At 39.0% G+C, this 19,389-nt stretch overlaps 2 protein-coding genes across 4 annotated transcripts in view; one reads left to right on the top strand and one right to left on the bottom strand.

Annotated features, from left to right (window-relative positions):
* Nucleotides 1–2,220: 2,220 nt before the first annotated feature.
* srsf11 (serine and arginine rich splicing factor 11) lies at nucleotides 2,221–10,070 on the bottom strand. Of its 3 annotated transcripts, none has more exons than XM_053321828.1 (12): nucleotides 9,729–10,070; nucleotides 8,203–8,336; nucleotides 5,696–5,805; nucleotides 4,886–4,975; nucleotides 4,752–4,798; nucleotides 4,511–4,644; nucleotides 4,253–4,334; nucleotides 4,034–4,147; nucleotides 3,663–3,752; nucleotides 3,405–3,476; nucleotides 3,132–3,309; nucleotides 2,221–3,024 (listed from the first exon to the last, which is right to left on the bottom strand). In XM_053321828.1, the coding sequence occupies exons 1-12, from the start codon at nucleotides 9,848–9,850 to the stop codon at nucleotides 2,818–2,820; spliced, it is 1,380 nt and encodes a 459-aa protein (XP_053177803.1). In that variant the 5' UTR covers nucleotides 9,851–10,070; the 3' UTR covers nucleotides 2,221–2,817. The 3 variants fall into 3 exon arrangements, with proteins under 3 accessions (XP_053177803.1, XP_053177802.1, XP_053177804.1); XM_053321827.1 differs by having other exon boundaries at nucleotides 3,105–3,309; XM_053321829.1 differs by lacking the exons at nucleotides 8,203–8,336; nucleotides 9,729–10,070 and adding an exon at nucleotides 6,055–6,618 and having other exon boundaries at nucleotides 3,105–3,309.
* Nucleotides 10,071–12,498: 2,428 nt separating this feature from the next.
* The window catches only part of xxylt1 (xyloside xylosyltransferase 1), a 28,403-nt gene continuing 21,512 nt past the window's right edge, over nucleotides 12,499–19,389 (top strand). Inside the window, exons 1-2 of the mRNA XM_053322315.1 lie at nucleotides 12,499–12,797; nucleotides 13,894–14,529. Of these exons, the coding sequence (XP_053178290.1) occupies nucleotides 13,999–14,529 (531 nt within the window). The 5' untranslated portion in view covers nucleotides 12,499–12,797; nucleotides 13,894–13,998. The remainder of the gene's footprint in view (nucleotides 12,798–13,893; nucleotides 14,530–19,389) is intronic.

A 19,389-nucleotide genomic window follows, 5' to 3' on the forward strand; every position in this document is an offset into this window, starting at 1 on the left:
TTTGTAAGTCTGATTTTCATGGGCACGGAGTAGCATCACTGAACTTTTTGGCACTATTTAGATCCACTACAGCTACTCTACATTCAGCCGAGCTTGTAGACACTCACTTTGTGATAACTCAACCTTTAGTCCTACATTTGAAATATTATAGTTACTTTGAGGCAACGCTATAAATGCTGCAGATTTGTATGGTACCACAAAGTCCCTTTGTTTGTTTGAGTGTCTAAACCTTTTGTTTCTTACTTCACCTTTGTAATCTGTGTTTAAAAAAGCAACTGCACAATCCTGCTAAAAGAAGTGAAAACTCTGGGTTGTATAGTGAGTAGATGTTAGGGAATTTGAATGATTACATCATTCATGCCATTTTTACACGCAACGAAAACCAGGCTTTTCCCCTGCACAGTATGTAAATACATGGTTTTGCTTTTGTCTTTTACTTTTCTTATTGTTTGTGTCAATGAGTTAAATATGTTCTCTACAAATGGATGAGTGGTGGATTTAAAAAAAAAAGGTAGCATCACATGAGTTAATTTCAGAATTCATTGTAACATTGTGGCAGTTGCTAATTTTGTACATAGTGTACAACATGTGTTGTTTTTAAAGAAAGAAATTCTCTCTTTGTTCTCCTGTCATTCTTCCCCCTTACTTTATCTGACAAATCTTATGAATCTCCTCCAGATGTGTGAAAGAGACAATCATTTCCAGATTAGGAAAAGCATAAAGCACCAAGGTTCCTAAAAAAGTTATCTTTAAGGCCAGGATGTGTTTCAGGAGTCTTCACAGCTGCTGCTATGGGTCATGAGCTCTAATCATGCAGGGTTGTTGGTGTTGGCTATGTTTGTGTTTGTTGTGTTGTTCAGCACCCACTTTGCTTATTTATATCCATATACAGTATCAACCCACCAGTAAACCATTTCATTTTCTCAGTAATGGTTGGTGCTAGATTGAATCAGCTGGAGGGATAATTTACGAATCTCATTATTATCATAACCCTAACCTCGCGAGAGTTCGTCCATCCATCTGATCCAACCTAGCATTCACCCTCAATGCAGGCCAGTGTAACCACTGGAAATGTGCCTCTTCACTGACTTGCTTTACGTTTTATTTATGCTCCTTGATTTCAGATGCTTTCATTTGACATATTTCTTGTATATAATTATTAATCATCTACATGTCGTTTGTACAGCAAAACCTGTAGTACGAGTCTGCAACACTATTTTCATATAAAATATATACTATAATAAAAATTCCACACATCTTAAAAAGAGTTTGGACTGCGTGTTTCTCACACCTAGGCTGTTTACTGGTCTAAGCCTTCTCACTAAAGGAAGAGATACGTTTTGTGAAAAAAACCCATTAAATATGAAGCTACAGCTAGCCACAATTAGCTTAGCGCATAGTCTGGAAACCGGGGGGCCGGTAGCCTAGCTGTCCATCGGTCACAAAGTCTGCCTACCTTCATATTTAATCTTACACATTGTGTGTCATGTTTAACCCGTACGAAAGCTTCAAGTTTAAAAACGACAGTTCAGTTTTACAGGGACACAGATAATATTTGGGCTCTAAGCCGTTGCCAAGCAACCAGTGAATTCAAGAAGTCACTATGCCAAGTATTTATCCTGTCCTCTTACCTTACTTTCAATGAACACTGAAAGTTTTTTTTTTTTTTGGCCATAATCATTTCCTGTTAATACTACAATGTAAGTGATCTTGGCCAAAATCCACAAGCAGCCTTATGAGCAAAATGTTTGAAGTTTATCTGATGCAAACATGAAGCTTCAGTCGTCCAAATTAGTAAAATCTAGTATCTTTCAACATTCTTTTATTAGTGAGACCCCTCTCATAATTATACTTCCACTGCTTTACACTGTCAGAGAAGGAATTTGACGCTAAAAAGACTAAATGTGGGAGATATCCACCTGATTTGACTAACTCAGACTTAAGACAGTCTAACATAAAGCTTCAAATAAACTTTAAATGCATTTCTGCACATATTAGCTGTGTGGACACATTGTGAATTTTGCCCCCTATCACTTCCATAAGCGCTGTTGAAGGGATTTTTAACATTTTAGCCATTTTTAGCCAGTATGAACAGAAGGAATGATTACAGCAAGGAAAACCTCTTTCAATGTTGCTGATGGGCACCTGTTATTGTAAGACACGCATGAAAATAAGTGGACCTAACCTTTGACATTTTCTTTCAATAACTACACATAAGTAGACAGTTTGACCCAATTTTATTAGTTTCCTTTGGAAAACCTATTGCAGACAAAGCATTGCAACAACACATCTCAATCTACAGTGTACACTTACAAAGGGTTGTAAGTAGGAAGGACAGCTGCAACACGACTGGGTGCAGGACAGCTGTTTCAGCAACCTAACAAAAATAAACATGAAGCTGGTGTTGGGCGGTGACAGTCTGAGTGAGGAAAGGACTCGATCCTGACCAGTAAAATATTTACAAAGACAGCATTTCATTGGAAACTGCTGCGTATTCTACGGTCAGGAAAATAACATTTGAACACAAAGGCAACAAAAAGAAAATGAGGATCTTAAAAAAAAAAAAAAAAAAAAGTACAGCAATGACAATTTAAAACCATATCTCATGTTACTCATATTTTAGTCCTTGTTTCGTCACATCTTTACAAAAATTACTGGACTGCTTTCCTTCTACACCCCCCTCCCCCCCACACATTTCTACAGTTAAGACAACAAATCTTTTTTTACTTTGAGTGATCAGGCACAGACATTTTGTGGCCTATATTAAAAATATAAAAGAGAACAGTGGAAAGATAACGCTTCTGGTTCGGGATGTTCTTAATCGCTCATCTCCATGTCTTCCTGATGGTGGTCGTCTCCATTCAGTTTGGACTTTTTGGGGTTTTGGCCCTCGGCTCTCTCCATCTCCTCCTGGCCTTTGGGGGAAGAGGCAGAGTCAGAGTCGCTCTTCCTCTCGTCATCCTCCTCCTCTCCTTCTTTTTCGCTGTCATAGCCTTGTTCCTCCTCGTCGTAATCCCGTGTCACCTGTCACGAACAGAAGATGGTTAGTGGATGAACAAAGAACTACAGGTTGAGTATTTGACAAGCTGTGTGTATCCACCTACTGGGTCGTGTTCAAAGACTGAACGAACCTTCACATCTCCTTTCTCACTGTCAGACTTGCGATCGCGATCTCGCTCTTTGTCTTTGCTCTTTTTCTTCTTGCTGGTGGAGCGTTCTCTTTCGTCTCTGCTCCGGTCCCTGTCCTCCCTCCTCTCTCGATCCCGGTCCTTCTCACGTTCCTTGTCCTTCTTTTTCTCCTTCTTGTGGCTGCACACATGACAAATACATATTATCTTTAGTTATGGTGTAAATTGTACTCAGCCGTATGTTGAACAGAAGATGCTTCCCGTGTGACAACTCACCGTCTGGGTGATGGAGATCTAGACACCTTCCTCCTGGGGGACCGGGACGCACTGCGGCTTCGCCTGTGCCTCCTGAGACACAAAATTATTAAGTTTAATTCTGACAACAAGACTATTAACAATTTTCATTTTATTAAAAAGACTGCATTAAACTTGGTCTGCTACATTTTATTTGATTAGCTCTTGTGAATCTAGCGGAGTATTGCACTGACTGTGGTGTGAATGTAGATCTCTGTATTTCATTGTGATGACACTCACCGGCTAATGCTTCTAGACCTCCTGGCGCTGCTGTAGCTTTTGGGAGGCGTCTTCGACCTTTTCTTAGACTTTTCTTCCTTTCTCCTGTCCCTGTATCAAGTGAAATCAACAACATCAGGAAACAGAGCAGCACTACAAAGGAAACAGGAGGCGAGACAGTACAAGACTAGATGCGCTGGCAGGGGTTATGTGTGCATGTTTTTTGCAAAGCTTAGTGTATTCTGAAACACAGCAGCACCATTTTTTTTTAAATTCAACTATATGTCTATTTCTGCACAATTGGCAACACATGCAGACGGTGAGTCCCCCCTACAAATAAATGAAAAGGAAAAGTCAGCTATTTTTGCTCTGAGGACAGTAGAGATGCTGACCTAGATCTGCTGCGGCGGCTTCTATCTCGGGAGTGGGACCTCCTCCTTCGTGGGCTCTTGGACCTCCTCCTACTCCTGGAATGGGACCTCCGCCGAGACCTGCTTTTTGATCGCCTGCCAAAATCAAGATACAGCACATTTTTATTTGATTACTGCCAGAAACAGCTTTTTAATAATCATGTTTTACATCAAGACAAACACATCTGATGTTACCAGTACCTGTGTCTTGAGCGAGATCTGGAGCGCCTGCGTCGGGACCGTGAACGAGATCGGGAATGTTTGCGCTTGTCGTCTTTCTTATCTGCAGAAACAAATGACATTAAGTCAAATATTTACCAGGGAGTGAAGACTTATTGCTCACGTCATGGAAGACATATTGCACAACTGACTGAACAAAATTCCTCTCACTGTAAATTCAGTGTAGATGTCAAATCATTTAACATAAAATGTTGACTATGTCGTGTTAACAGTACTCACTTCCAGGTTCAATGGCTGCAGAAATGAGCGACTGGGCCTCTCGGACTCTCTTCATGGCCTCTTCAATCTCCTTGTTGGAGGCGTCGGTCTTCAATCCTGGATTCAAGTTGAGTCCAGCCGCTAATGGATTCAATCTGCAAGTGCCATCAATTATTTAGATACCTCTCAAATAAATAAATAAATAAAACTCTTAAGCACACAGGATTGTATACCCCAGATGAGATTATGTATAGTTTCTTACTTTGGGTCCATGGACTGCATGAGCTTCAAGAAGTCTGCAGAAAGTGCCTGAAAGAGGAACAAGGAGAGGATTATCATCACCAGAAAGGAAATTGGCTTGAAAATGCTGTGATAGTTAATGCAACTGATCCTCACCTGGGGGTTCATGTTAGGTCCTGGCATTCCCATGGCAGCCATCTGCTCCATGTTGGGAGCTCCAAGACCTCCGAATGGTGTTCCTCCCATCTGAAACATTGGACACCGACACTTAAAAACTTGTCTTGTGGAGTTTCTGACCTCTAGTAGTTCAATTGAGCTGTTTGGTATAAGTGTGTCCCTGTTTTGTTAGCTCATGAATATGGTCCTGCCAATGGTTTCACATTACTCAAGTGATCTACAGATGGCTTATTTTAGTAGTAACTTTCAATATAAACAGAACATTTGTTTAAAAGAAAACTCCACAGAGCCTCTTTAAGATAGACTGCAGAGATTAATGAACAGCACAGTTGACTAATGATCTGTTGTCCTTTTTGAAAAAGTTAGCTGTGTGGCTGTTTTTATTTGGAGGAGGAATGTTCGTCATGCTGGACCACATTTGACAAAAGCAAGGCTGCTCTTAATCATCTTTTACTTTCTGAAAATGTTCTTGTATGCTCCATTGTTTGCCAAACGTTAAAGTTATATATGTCTTAAATAACCCATCATCAGGTCTTCTGCTTTTAAAATAAGTGTTAGTAGATTTCCCATTACTTTTCAGTCCTAACAGTCATTTCTGGTAGGGGCGAACATTATCATTCAGTATTTAATAGGCTCCTAGTCAACAGCAAGTTACTCCTAGTAATTATACAGTTCAAAGCTGTATCAGGAAATGCTACGCCCAAATACATTACATAAGAACAAAGACCCTTGCCAAAAAGAGAACCAGATGAACACAATAGAACATGAGATCCTTCAAGACAAACTCACCGACGCCAAAGGATTGGGTGTTGGAAGAAGGCCTCCCCCAGGCATCATTCCTGCCACGGCATTGGCTGGAGCCAGCAGCGACATAGCTTTAGATTCATCAGGAATGACTCCTGGAGAGAAACAGCAGCATTTCAGTACGTGCCGGAAGCAAATGTCGACAACACTCAGACAAGACTTGCAGACAAGCCACCTCAGTCTATCTACTCTGTAACAAAAACTTATAAAAATCCACTTTTTGTCTTGTCTGTAAATCTTGATCCCTGACTTTTTTTTTTGTGAAAGTATGATTGTAGGATTAGCAGCTATGAGTTTAAAAGTCACAATACACACTGTGGTCAACACTGCCAAGATTTTATCACCTGTACTTGTTTTTTAAGTCATGAACCAAACGTAAGCAAGCACAGCCGGTTGTCCCGTGGGATGTGCTCTCAACTTTCAATAGATGTTTTATGAACAAGCGACTCGCGCCGGCTGCTTCGCTATAAAGCACACAAAAACATTGAGATACAGAAAACAAGTTCATGATTGGGGTGTAGACAGAAGGGTACATTTCAACATCACTTACCATTACCAATACAAAAACAGAAAAGGTTCAGTCATATTACCTTTTCTGGACTTTTTGCTAATTTGTACAATCCCACCACAAAAAAAGAAAAACTTACTTGGCAACCGTACAAAGTACTGCTAACCAATACAGTACTGCTAGGTCTTAGCCAACATATGCCGCTAAAAACACTAAACAATGTCAAAGATTAACTGAACTAAACAGTTATGGGCTATTGCCAGCAAAAGCCGTGATAAAAATCATGAAAAATGTGCCCAAAGCTGAAGAAAAACCAAACAGTAAAATCAAAGGGAAACTCTTATGGAGATGATGATCCATGGTTGTGCAATCTGAAAACAGGCTATTTTTAAACTGACATTTTCATATTTTAAAAAGGAGAGAGAGAGGGAGGGAGAGAGAGAGAGAGAGAGAGAGAGACACACGCGCACGCACACACACACACACAACAGAAAGGACACTTGAGAAACAGGATAAGGCTGCAGAAGACAAAACTGTTGGTGGCATTTTCAGCAGGGCCTGGTATATAGGGCTGGCTGAACCAGGAAAAAGAACTGTAAAACACAACAACAAAAGAAACACCACTGTTAACGTGAGATTCACTCAACTCTTGCAGAGTCATGTGTGGAGAGGGTCAATTTAAAAAAAAGAAAAAGAAAAAAAAGCATTTTTACTGCAACATCAAGCAGAGGCTTACGTCTACTTTTATCTCTGGTGTTAGTGACAATTTGGGAATACAAATGCACAGTGTAAAATACTATAAGGCTTTGGCACATGAAGCAAGTAAAAGCCAAAGGCAGTGTGTGCGCTTATCAAAGATGAATAATCAATTCATATATTCATTAACTTCCACAAAATCTGCTGAAATTAACTATAGATGATGGCACACACCTTCAAAACCATTTTAAGCATGCACAGCTGATCAGTTCATCTACCTTGCATGCTTTGTGCTTGGTGTAGGGATGTCCCGATCACTTTTATTTTGTGCTCCTGATACGAGCCATTTAATGTTAGGAATCTGCCAGAACCAAGTCCTGATCCAGTTTTTATATTTTCAGCTGCAGATTGTCCTAACTCGGCTACATTTTAGTCACAGATGCTTTCATTTATTTGGCTCATGAGACCTCTCCTCCGAGCTGTGTGGGTGTAGGAGTCTATTTGTTCTCCTTCACTGTATGTGTATTACATTTATGAAGTATCACTAACGAATTTGTTTTAAATGCTTGCTGATACATGCCGACAGTGTGAAATTAAACTGAAAATAGTGACTGCAATTGATTGAGTCAGAAAGTTAAAAATAAACTAGGGATCAGGAATTGGTTCAGACGTAACAATCAATTAAAAAATACTGATCCAGCCCTTCAGCTCGGGGCATCCCTAGTTTGGTGCATGCCTACTGATTTAAATACATTTAAAAAAATCTGTTTAACATGTGAGGAATTGAGATTGCCCTGCACCCTCTCCCCCACCCCTTCATTTTGCTTAAAAAGTTGTGTGGCTTCTTTTTTTTTTTTTTTTAAATGATGCCTTGAATAGAGAGAAAAAATAAAATAAAAGAGTTAATATTTTACTGCAGAACAAGAGAGAGAAGGGGCTTGCGAGCCTGGTGCCATTATTTTTTCTAATCTCCTGATGGCAGCAGAGGATCACTTTCAGCCAGCAAGGAAGGGGCTCTCTGCAAATGACTTGTCCACTATGAAAACCACAACACAAATAACAGAGAGAGAAGTTTACAGCTAGATTGCAAGACATGGACACAAATGTACATTTCCCTTTTACATACCTAGAAATGCCAAGCATTGGAAAGCTTAGCTAATTCTGCTTGGTCAGAAAAACTCACAATGGCTCAGATAGCGTTTTGTAATGCTATAAAATACACATACACATTGTGATGCATGTTCAGAGACAGCCATGTGAGCGAGACGAGAACAAAACAGACACCCACCTTCAGCAAAAGGGACCACGATCAAGGCTCTGTCCACGAAGACGGTGTTCGTCAGGTGTTGGGAAACTCCCACCGACTCAGACTCAAGGAACTTTACAAAACAGACACGTGAAGTCACAGGCAAGGGAGAGTCACTGGAAGAAAATACAGATATGTTGTGCAAAGAATACAAACAAGGACAGTCTACATGCCTTCTTCAAACTGTTAGTCTGTGTCCCGAGAGGCAACAGATTTAATAATGGATTACAATCCAGTCTCTCTTGCTTCCCCCATCCTCTGCTTAGTCCAAAATGTATCTTTTTAAGATCAAACAATGTCTTGTAGTAAAAACAGCTTCAGCATAGTATACACTAGCATGACACTAATGCTTTGATCATCTATTTTCTTCCCACTGGTTGCCTGAACTGTTTTTATTTTGCCCAAGAAGCAGCCTATGACATTTCCTACCTGCAGAGTGGCCAGGTCTTATTCGATTGAAGAAAATACAAAAGCAGAAAACAATTATTTCCGACTATAGTCAATATTTGTAATAATGTCTGTTTATTCCAATTAGCAATTAACATGACAATTTCCCCCAATACTCGACTAGTTATTTAATGTATATGAAATGTGAATATGAATATGTAATGAGTAACAAATACCAATCACAATTTTCCAGTGTTCAAAACGATCTCTTAATAGTTAGATTATCTAACAAGCAGTCCAAACCCCCAAAATATGCTAATTTTAAAGTGCAACAATCAATTTAGATATTTCTACAGCTTGATTAATTGATGGAGACACATGGTTTAAAATGTCAGAATGGTGAGAAACACACACGGCAATTTCCCAAAGTCAACTGTGATGTCTTAATATTACTACTTTTATCTAACCAAACCCTCAAAATTAAACATAATAATTTACAATAACAAAACTAGAAGATTAGCAACTAATCCTCACTTGACAAGCTGGAATTCAGAGAATATATATGGCACTTTCATCGATTGCTGACATAAAGGACAGCCGAGCAAATTGCTGTGTTGATTAATCGACTAATAGTACTGCTATGTGTGATTTACAGTGTAGTGAATGATAACCCTGAAAAGCAGACCCCCACAACGGAGAAGCTAGAACAAACTAGCATCAATGTGCAAGATTTACTCGTGTTATTTGACTTATATAACTAATCTAAACACTAAATTAAACAGCTATTTCGTCCAACAGTTTTAGAGTCTATCAACTAAACGATTAACGCTAGTTCTTTACAGCTCTGATTACATCCTGACGTTTGTTAAGAGAGGGGATACAAATATGGGTTAAATCACTCGAACAAAACCACACAACAGGATAAAAAGGGCCCATATGGGTCCCTCATGTGGCTCCATTAAGGGGAGTGACTGCTACTACGTTCCTAAAGACGCGGGCAATGGTTAGCATTAGCATACCGAGCCATGAGGCCTGCTCGACCGCAAAGGCCTCACGGTGAGCCTGCGTTAGCTCGGCAGGAAAAATACACGTTTCAACAACATATTATCCAGAATACTCACTCAGGTGGAAACAGTTTGAGCTCCTCTATGTTTCCGAGGAATCCAAACAGAGTCCTCATCTGCTCGGACGTCGTGCTCGGCGAGACATTTGTCACCTGGATGACGTGCGTGTTGGAGTTCATTTTGCGCGAGTGCTAATCAAGCTAGCTAAGTTAGCTTGTGCCCGAAATTAAAACAAAAAAGACCAGCTAAGGTAACGTTTACGAGGAAAACAACATTAGGCAAATACAAAATCTAGCATCTTTGTTGTATAAACCGAGTGGTTAGCTCATGCAATGGATAGGAGGGCAACCGCCGCGAGCAGAGAGCAACAATGCTGCTACCGATAATGTCGTGACAGAAAAGCGGCGTTCACGTGCTGTTAGTAAACTCGTTGGTAGGAGTTTCACTGGACGCAAAAACAATGCGTCCGACTTAAAGGGCGGGTTCCCAATTCTTCAAGACCGTCTTAAAATGATAGGTAGGTATCGAAGCCCATTTCCTCCAATATGATGGGGGAAAAAAGATCCTGTAAGTCAATAAAATGAGGAACTGTGTTTTCATACTATCTCAGAATAATTAGATACTGTCTAAAAATAATGCCTTATCTTATAACTTATTAGTATCTCATTATTTTGAGAAAGTTTCTAGTTTTATTGACTTAGAAGATCTTTTTTTCTCATCACATTGGCGGAAATGGTCTTCAATAGGTACGCAAATGAACATGGATTTTTTTGTTTTGTTGACATAATCATTCATACTGTTAATACTGGCCATTAGAAAACCCCTCCATAATGAACCTGTCTGATTCAGTGATGAGGGCTAGAGTCCACAACCCTTGCTCTGTGCAAAAATGTATTTAATGTATTTATCTGAAGTTAATATGAAGCTTCAGTCATCCAACTTTAAAACAAATCACCCCACAGATCAGCTGAATCAGTGCCTTAGTTTAAAAAGCTTTTAAAAGCCCAGTGACTGACATTTGTATAATATTTTTTTTATAATATCTAATCAAATTTTTTTATGTTGTTTTTATCTTTCTGTGTTTGTAAAAGCAAGAAAAATGAGTCTGAAGAAGAGAATTGAGCTCAAAATGTCACTTGTGGTATCCTTTTAGATCTACCTGCTTTGGAAGCTGCAGTGTGCAAACTTTTTTCTTGCTTTTACAGATTTTGTTGTTTGGACCAGCACCTGCATTCCCACTCCGTCTACCACAAACGTTTTTGATATGTTTGACCACTTTTTGAAATCCTTGTCTTTATTGCATTTTCTGTGTATGTTGTTATTTTTTAATGCTTAACTATCTTTGCACCTATATTTTCTGGTATTGTATTCTTTTGAAGCACCTTGTAACTCTAGTTTATTATATTCTTATTAAATTACCCAAATCAAGTTGGTATCTTTCAATGTTGTTATTGCTCTTATGGATTTACACACGGTGGATTTAGGCCATCATCATTGAAAGCACATTTGAAGGGGATCTTTTAATAGCCAGTATGAACAGGAGGAATGATTACAGAAAATTCCTCTCGAATCAAAGATATACACAAAATTAAGTAGTCCAAAAATATGAAAAATATATTGTAAGTGCTGCTACAGGTTTGAATTTTAAACTGAAGAGAATTAGATGAAATATGCAAAATACTGACCAGGAGTAAACACTATATGCAGTCTGCAGTTGGTAATAATAGTAATAATACAAGTTGCATCTAATGTGCCATGTTTGATCAAAGATCTTGTTAAGGAATTGTTCATATTTAGGGTCAAGCATTGGCCTTGAGTTCACAGTAAAGGCTGCAGTATCATCTTGGCAGAGAAACATATTGTTTCTCTCCATGAGACAGTGAAGGAAGCTGTCTGTGGTGTTTTATGAAAAGCAGGAGTCACTTTGCATGGTGGTGCAGCACTGCTGTGGCACCCAAGGTCAATGGATATGACTGTCTGACTCCCTAAACCCACAGATGGGTATCTGTGTTTCCTTTTTTGTAGAATTACAAGCCAATTAGCAAATTCCATTACTGTATATACATTGAGTATGACCATTTATGGGCACAGAGTATTCGTGGTACTATCTTTGAAGGTTTAAAGACTCTCCACGAAGGACAGTTTCGTCAAAATTGTTGTGGCATCATGCATCTGGCGGGTGTATTGATAGTACTTTGATTCTCCTTGGCCAAGCTTCAATAAACATTTTCAGCATAAGACATCCTGGGCTCCTGGGCACTTTCTCCACGAATGAGTTTAGGCATTGATGATTCTCCATAACAGATCACAGTTGTGCAAATGTAAGATAATGATAATGAAGAAATAGAAGTATTTTGTGTCACTTTGTGTAGACTGGGCTAATGCCATTATGACTTCATTTTTTAATTCAATTAACCAAACCATGAATCTGTACATTAGGCTACCCTCATTAACACAGCATGAAAGGTGGGACATTGTTAGAAACAAACATATGACTAGCATTCGTCCATCTAGGAAGCTTTAGCACGATTCTGAAAGCATAATTAAATTCAACCTGAAGCTTCTTAATTTTTGCTTTGCTATAATTGCACCATAGATGTTTTAATTCGTTTTCAAAAGGCTGAACGTTTTGTATTGTCCAACAGTCATTGAAGGCATCATGACTCTGAACAGGGGTGGGTGTGGTCAAGGTTACGTCACAGTATTTTGTTGCTACGCTTTTAGCTAGCGGCTTCTCCAGAAGATTTTTATACCTTTTATTTTCCTCTCGAAATAACAATTATGCAAACGCAGCGGTAGTTATAAGACGCAAGCGGGTTTGCAAATTTAAATTAGACGTTTTTATTCAAACAAACGGAGCTTAGCTTCGCGCTTGGGTCAACGGAGGGCAACTGGGCGACCCATATAGGCGCTAAAGCCGCTGCTTGCTAGCATCCCTCGTAGCCAGCGTGTCAACAGGTTGCTGCAGTGTGAATGTTTGTTAGTACGGATATTTCTATTCTGTGAATTTCATCATAGCTGTTGTAGTATTAGTAAAACACACTGCCTCTTAAACTTGAGTTACTCGTTGCAGTCAAATCCCCCAAACAGGCTGTCAGGATGGAGCTGCAGAGAGCTACATGACAAGTAAGTCCTCTTTTTATGTTAACGTGAGTTATATTTGCTGTGCATGGTATATATTCATGCATGGACGTATTTATGGGCTCTTCTCTGTTCGTGGTGCAGCCATGAAAGTTTGTGCGACATATATTTGAAGAAAACACAGTTTAACTGCAGAGCTGTCGGAAATGAGTAACTTTTTTATTGTAAGTTTTATTACAAACAGCACAATAAAGACATTAAGTATTTTAAACTGCAACTTTGGAGAACAGTTTGGAGGCAAACGAGTTATCTGCTAGGCTAAAAAAGAAATACCTAAACTATCATTACAAGATTTGATATTATTTGTTATATTTATTAATTTGTCAAACATTCCAAGCAAATGAATAACATGTTAAAGTGAGAACACGTGTGTTTTTCAACATGGTCCCAAGGTGTTAAATGACAAAATGTTGAGAGTGGCTGCTTTTCTCTGTTAGACATAATTGTACTTTGAATACATCTGGATCTTTCGTTGTTGGTTAGATAAAACATGACCTTTTTAGTTTTCTTTTTTAATTTTGTGGACTAAACAATTAATCAATAGTGACAGTAATCATTAGTTGCAATCTTATAATTTGTAAAGAAAATTCGATTAGTGCAAACTGAACCAAAACTAAGAATCATCATCTGTGCACTTAAATACAACAAAACACTGATAATACTTCAAATAAGAGTGAATTGCCTGTCACTTTAGTCCATAAATGAGCTCCAACCTGACCTCTTAAAGCTTTGGTGTTTGTCAATTTACCACCAATAATGATATAAAAACTAATATGCAAAGGAGTGCATGTGTACAGGTATCTAATTTACATCTGTAAATGGTCAAAGAATGGCTGTGCTGGAATAGATAATTAATCAATGTCGTATTTCTCTATATTTCTTGGTGACCTTTGGACTAGTTTAAAAACTCATTCAATTTAATTTGTTTGTACCTGAGTTGGGTATTACAGAGAGTTATTCAAAGCGTAACATTAGTGTCATGTGACCACAGACGGTTTCCTTTCAGTTTGAGAAAAAGTTCAATGAATGTTTTTTACCTTTCACCCAAAACTTAGACTAAAATGAGTCCTTTCTTTTGCAGGTACATGTTGGCCACTAATGTTAAAGTTACTCTGAACTGGAGAGACACAAAATGGTGAAAGTTTTCCCATTTTTACCTCCATTCTCATGACACGAACAGGAAGATATGGGCATCCTGAGACTAGTAGCCAGAATCATGGGTAGGGTCAGTACTTTCAGGTCCTATCAGTTTGTGCTGCTCCTGGCTGCTGCGCTTGCTGTTGTAGCTTTTTACTACTTTGGCTCAGAGAAGCAGAACTTTTCCAGCACCACTAAAAGGATTAAGCAGACCCAGGCGAGCCACAACAGCAACAGAAACGATGCAGACCTAACTGTGGACACCAGGCTCTCACACCCAACTGGATCTGAGGAGCAAGCAGGGGAAGACCAGGATGTAGAAGGAGAGAGTGATGGTTTTAGTGAAGGGGACAGCAAGGCCGTGGAGCCACGCTACCATGCGCTCATGATGTTCACCAAGGTGGACAAAAGCCGGAGCCTGCAGGACAAGTTCAGGGTGGCCATGTTGTCTATGGTGAAGCACAGTCGCTTCCTGGAGGGAGAGGTGCTGGTGCTTCATTTTGTGAGTGATCAGGCCAGCCAAGAACTGGGAGAGAGGATGCTGCAGGAATTTCTCCTCGACGCGACGTTCAAGTATGAGGTAGGTGGTGTGGATACCCAAAGAAATACCTCAGTAGTCTCGACGAGGTTTAAAGAATCTGCAAAATATTTGACTGTATGAAGGAAATTTAGTTCAGGAAATATCCCTTTTCTATGTGTGTATATCATTTAAATGTTTGGTTTTATGCTACTGAGACAAATATTTGATTTATTGATCATAAGCAAGGACAGTCTGAACAATGAATTGGTGTCAATCGTAAGATTTTGTAGTGACACAAATATGCATTATAAAACGATTTATGATGGTTTACTTCTATATTTATTTTTGCATTTTTTTGGTTGGCTGATTAAAAACAGTATAAACATGGAAAACACTGTTATTCAACTACTTTCGGTCTGTGACTCAATTTGTCATTAGCCCAGCATTGATTTTTCCCTTTTGTTTGAGTGTTTTGTTAATGTGAATTATTTTATCGAGCAGTGGTTGCAGCTCTAAATTGGTTTTACAGAACTGTTGATAGATTATAAAAACATTACATTTTTAATGTAGGATAAAACAAACAAATTTAAACATTTTAATGTAATTTCAGGTACAAACCCACATTAATAGACCATTTGTGGTTACAGGTGGTCTATAAAGTCAACACATGGGGGCAGTGTTGGACTATCAAACTAATCCCTCTAACGGGGATATCCCTCCCTTACTGTGGTCTTTCTGCTCCATAGCAAGCATTATGTCCTCTCTCTGTTGCTGTCTTTGGTTCATGTAGTGTCGTACCATGTTCTTCTTCTTGTGTATGCCTCCCGGAGCACAAGATCATATATTTGTTCATAAATTAGTTATCCCGCTTCATATCCTCCTCCTCACCCGCCAGTCTTTTTTCTCCCAGGAATATCTCATCATGTGTAGCATGTTGTGTAGATGTTATAGCTCTTTATTAGCTCAGACTGAAGCTATGCCTGCTTGGGATTTGGTCAAAGTTTGCTCAGCTTGGCATCTTGGCAGTTCTGAGCCAGTGGGTCAGATTTGTTCCTCTTCATTTCACTCTCTGTACTCAGACTTTTGAAGGAGCACAGCTGTAGTGTGCAATGTGAAGTACTGCAAGACCTGCCACACTAATATAAAATGAATCCTTTGTGCTGCCAGGTGATGGACAGGACCAGACAAGGTCTCTTTCTCAAAGAGACCAAACTGGCATGCAGAGATTATCTTCCACCCAACTCTGTAATGTATTACTGGGCCACTCTTTATTAGTTGTGTGTGCTCACAGTGTATTGCAATTTATGTATACATAGAAGAGCCCGGTCGATACTGGAGTTAACAAGATCTGATAATGATGTATTGGTTGATATATGTCGATAAGTGGACGTATCATGGACATTAATATTCTGGGTAATGTCTACTGAAACATCTTGGAATGATTTACAGTCAGAAAACTTCTTATTTATCTTATACAAGCTCTTATCAGAGATGTTCCTAACGATTAATTTACCTGTCATTTAAATGGAAATTTAAATGTAGACTTATTAACTAATCTAAAAACAAGAAAACACTCCGAAAAGAGTAAAAATTCAGCACAATTTAAGTGTGCTGCTGACAATCTGCTTCAAACAGCTGCACACACACACACACACACACAAACACACAAACGTGGTAGACCTACTTTCTCGACTGATGAAACATTTTTGTCCAGTGAAATCAACATGTCAACATGTTTGGGTGAAAGGCGAGACCTCAATCAATTAACAAGAAGTCCAGCAGCTGAAAAAACTCTCAGCTGGCCCAGATGTTGCAGGCACGCAGAGATTGTGACTTGTTCACCAGCACACAGGTGGATCTTTGTTAGGTGGACTACAGGTGAGGAGGCGGGTGGCTACGTAACATCTTAGATGCAGCAGTTAACCAGCATTGTACATTAATCAAATATTAATAATAATTAGTAAACACACAGTTGTAGTAGCTGCTAGTAGGATTTCACTGCTTTGTATCGTTCTTTACACGAAATGGAAACTTCTCAAAAACATCTGTACAGATTTGAATGATCCAAAATATATGATTGGACAATGTGTACAACCCATGAAACAATCTTAGCAACAACTTTAGCAACCAAGCCCAGCCAGCATTTGTAGGCATGAGTGAACAAATTGGTGTCATCACGAAGAGGAAGTAGAAGTAACCTAGCAGAAGTAGCCTGCGTTTTTGCACCTGTTCACCTCAGGTTTTGGACCTTTTGAGCGTGTTCAACACTATAACAATATATATACAACTGAAAATCACAAAAAGCCCCAAACATGTTTTCATTATGGACATTTTGCAGTCCAGGCTGGAGAAATATTTGCCTATGCCTGTTGTGAGCTACAATAGGACCATACCATCAGCAACGTTGATGTATTAGTTTGGTACTAGTCTGTACATATTGGCAGGAAACAGGATTTCATAACTCTCTTACACATCCATTTTCATGCTCCATAAATTTAAACTGTGCCCAATTTGTACCTTCAGGCTGTACACAGTGGTTTTATCGTTCTCATGGTGTCATTCCAGACCACTGGTTTTGAACATGGTTTGACATAATGAATCATAAATAATTAGTGCAGCCACCATTGACACAAGTGCAGTCACCGTCTCTTCTTTTTCTCCTGATGTGCACATTCAGACTTCAAACAAACTCTCAGAGATGTCCGACCAGAGCTACAGATGGGTGGGGTCTTACTGAGGCGGTGTGTATGAGCATGTGGACGTCCTTGTCTGCTCATCCCGAGCCACATTCCTCTTAATTATTTATCTCTTAAGACAAGCATGAAGCTAAGACGGTTGGTTATGGAAGAATTTTAGCCTCAGTCACTTCCCAACAAATTCACTGAACCAATTGAAATTTGCAACAAGCAGCCTGCAGAGTCACATTGCCTAGAGGCTGTGCTCATTACTGCTGACACACACTTCACACACTCCATATGACACATACTTGAGCCTGGAGGAGTGTGTTATCTCGTAGTAATGACCAAGAATTAAGCAGAGTGATGTGACTTGAGTTCTAGTTTCTTGTGTGCAGGATTTGTTTTTATTGAGGAGTCTGTGAAAATCATGTCACTGACAATAAGGAAAAAGCTGTCAGCTGAGTGGATTCAAAACTGCACTTTTTGAGCAGCAACTTGTTCATTTCTTCTGGTTTTTAATGAGATTCTGTAGAGACTCTAAAACTGGTGTGTAGCTAACAGGGAGGGACTTTAGTGAGCAGATGTCCTGACCACTTTGTTAGCTTTCACTGTTTTTTCCACCACCCTTTTTAGATTACTGGATATATACAATTTGTGGGTGATTAAATGTTGACATTAAATGTTTTGGACAGGGAAACGAATGTCTAAATAAAATCAGATATTGTTTTAAAGTTATGTACATATACGACTTTCTGTGGTAATATATGTCATTTTGTACACCGGCTGAAGGTTTGTGACTTCCCATCCTCTGTTTAGCAGAAAGCCACAGAAGTCAAAAAAGGAAATTTTGAGGTTCAGTGTTGGCCTCTCTTCAAAAAGCAGCACCACTTGCCAGCTACTGCCAAACATGTCCAGTGTCTAAAATCAACTTTGTGCGGCTTGTTTTTAGGAGTTTTTTGTGAGCTATTAATATTGTTTGGCCAAAACCATTGGATGCCAAATGTATGATTAGTGTAACCGAGCAGAACGGCACATTATTATTATTATTGGATAAATAATGCTGTTTGGCTATTTACACTTTGACAGAATGTCCAGAAATCCACAATCTTTATAAGGTCTGTAAGCAAAATATGTTGTTGTAACCTAGCTACATCCTTTATCCAAACATTAAATCCTATTCTGTTTAAAACAATCAGCAGCCCAGTGTCTCGAGTTGGGGATTTATTTAGCAGGGTTTGATTTCTGAGGAAGGGTGGGTCCCTAACCTGTCCTTTACTAACCGCACATCCTAAATTTATAACAATAACAAGAACTTTAAGTGTTGAAGCATCTCAGTTTTCAAGGCTGTTGTATTTATACTTAATGGTGGGCTGAGAGCAGACTGGACACTACAGTAACTGACTATCACCCTGAGGTTCAAAGTGGTATTAAGAGACAGTAGGGGCTGGATGGGGCTGGAGCGAGCTGGTTAGCATGCTAACTTAAGTTTGTAGCATAATGTCAGAAATCTTCCTTCATATTCTGTCGAGTGTTTTAAATTAAAATTTGGGCAAATTCGTGACATTGAACCTTTAATAATTTCAATATACTGTATGTGTGAAACAGTTGTTGGCCAGTATATGTTAGGCTGAATGATAACTGTGAAGTCAGACTTTAAGGCCTCAGAAACATTTCCACATAAGCTTGTACACTTTCCACACTGATGAACTGTCCTTGTACCAGTGTGAAGAACCTAGTTCTTTCAGTAATTATCTGCTGTACAGCGTCTCAAAAGATGAACAGTACAACTCATTTGTAACCTTGTAACCAGCATGTCAAGTGTGTGACTCTTTTGAGGAAATTGTGATCAATGTTAACACACATGTATAGCTTATCGACCTAAACTTTATCTTAGACCTTGGTGTATTATTTATTGCGACACAGCTGTTAAAAAGTAATAAACATATGGTTTCACTGAACTTTTTCTCCATGAATTATTCATGGAAATTGTTCAAAATATGTCTATGAAATATTCAAGAACCTTCACACGCTACAAAAAAATGGAATCAGGATTTTCTTTTCTCTACTAACAAAACCAGAGTAGAAAAAGGTGGAAATGAGACCCCCATGAAATAGTGAACATAAATAATATAAACATTGTGATGCAGCTTGTATGACTACAGTAAACTATTTAGGAGAGGTTAAGAAAATCCAATAAATACATGAAATGTGTCCATACGGTCCATTACAGCTCTAATGACTG

This window comes from Scomber japonicus, chromosome 7, assembly GCF_027409825.1.
Source record: "Scomber japonicus isolate fScoJap1 chromosome 7, fScoJap1.pri, whole genome shotgun sequence".
NCBI lineage: Eukaryota > Metazoa > Chordata > Actinopteri > Scombriformes > Scombridae > Scomber > Scomber japonicus.

Excerpts from the sequence above, each read along its gene's own strand:
- srsf11 (XM_053321827.1), bottom strand. The coding sequence starts at position 9,850 with ATGAACTCCAACACGCACGTCATCCAGGTGACAAATGTCTCGCCGAGC. Across the intron at positions 4,148-4,252 it reads AGATCTCGCTCAAGACACAG|GCGATCAAAAAGCAGGTCTC; the intron begins GTACTGGTAACA and ends TGATTTTGGCAG. Across the intron at positions 3,025-3,104 it reads CAGTCTTTGAACACGACCCA|GTGACACGGGATTACGACGA; the intron begins GTAGGTGGATAC and ends TGTTCGTGACAG.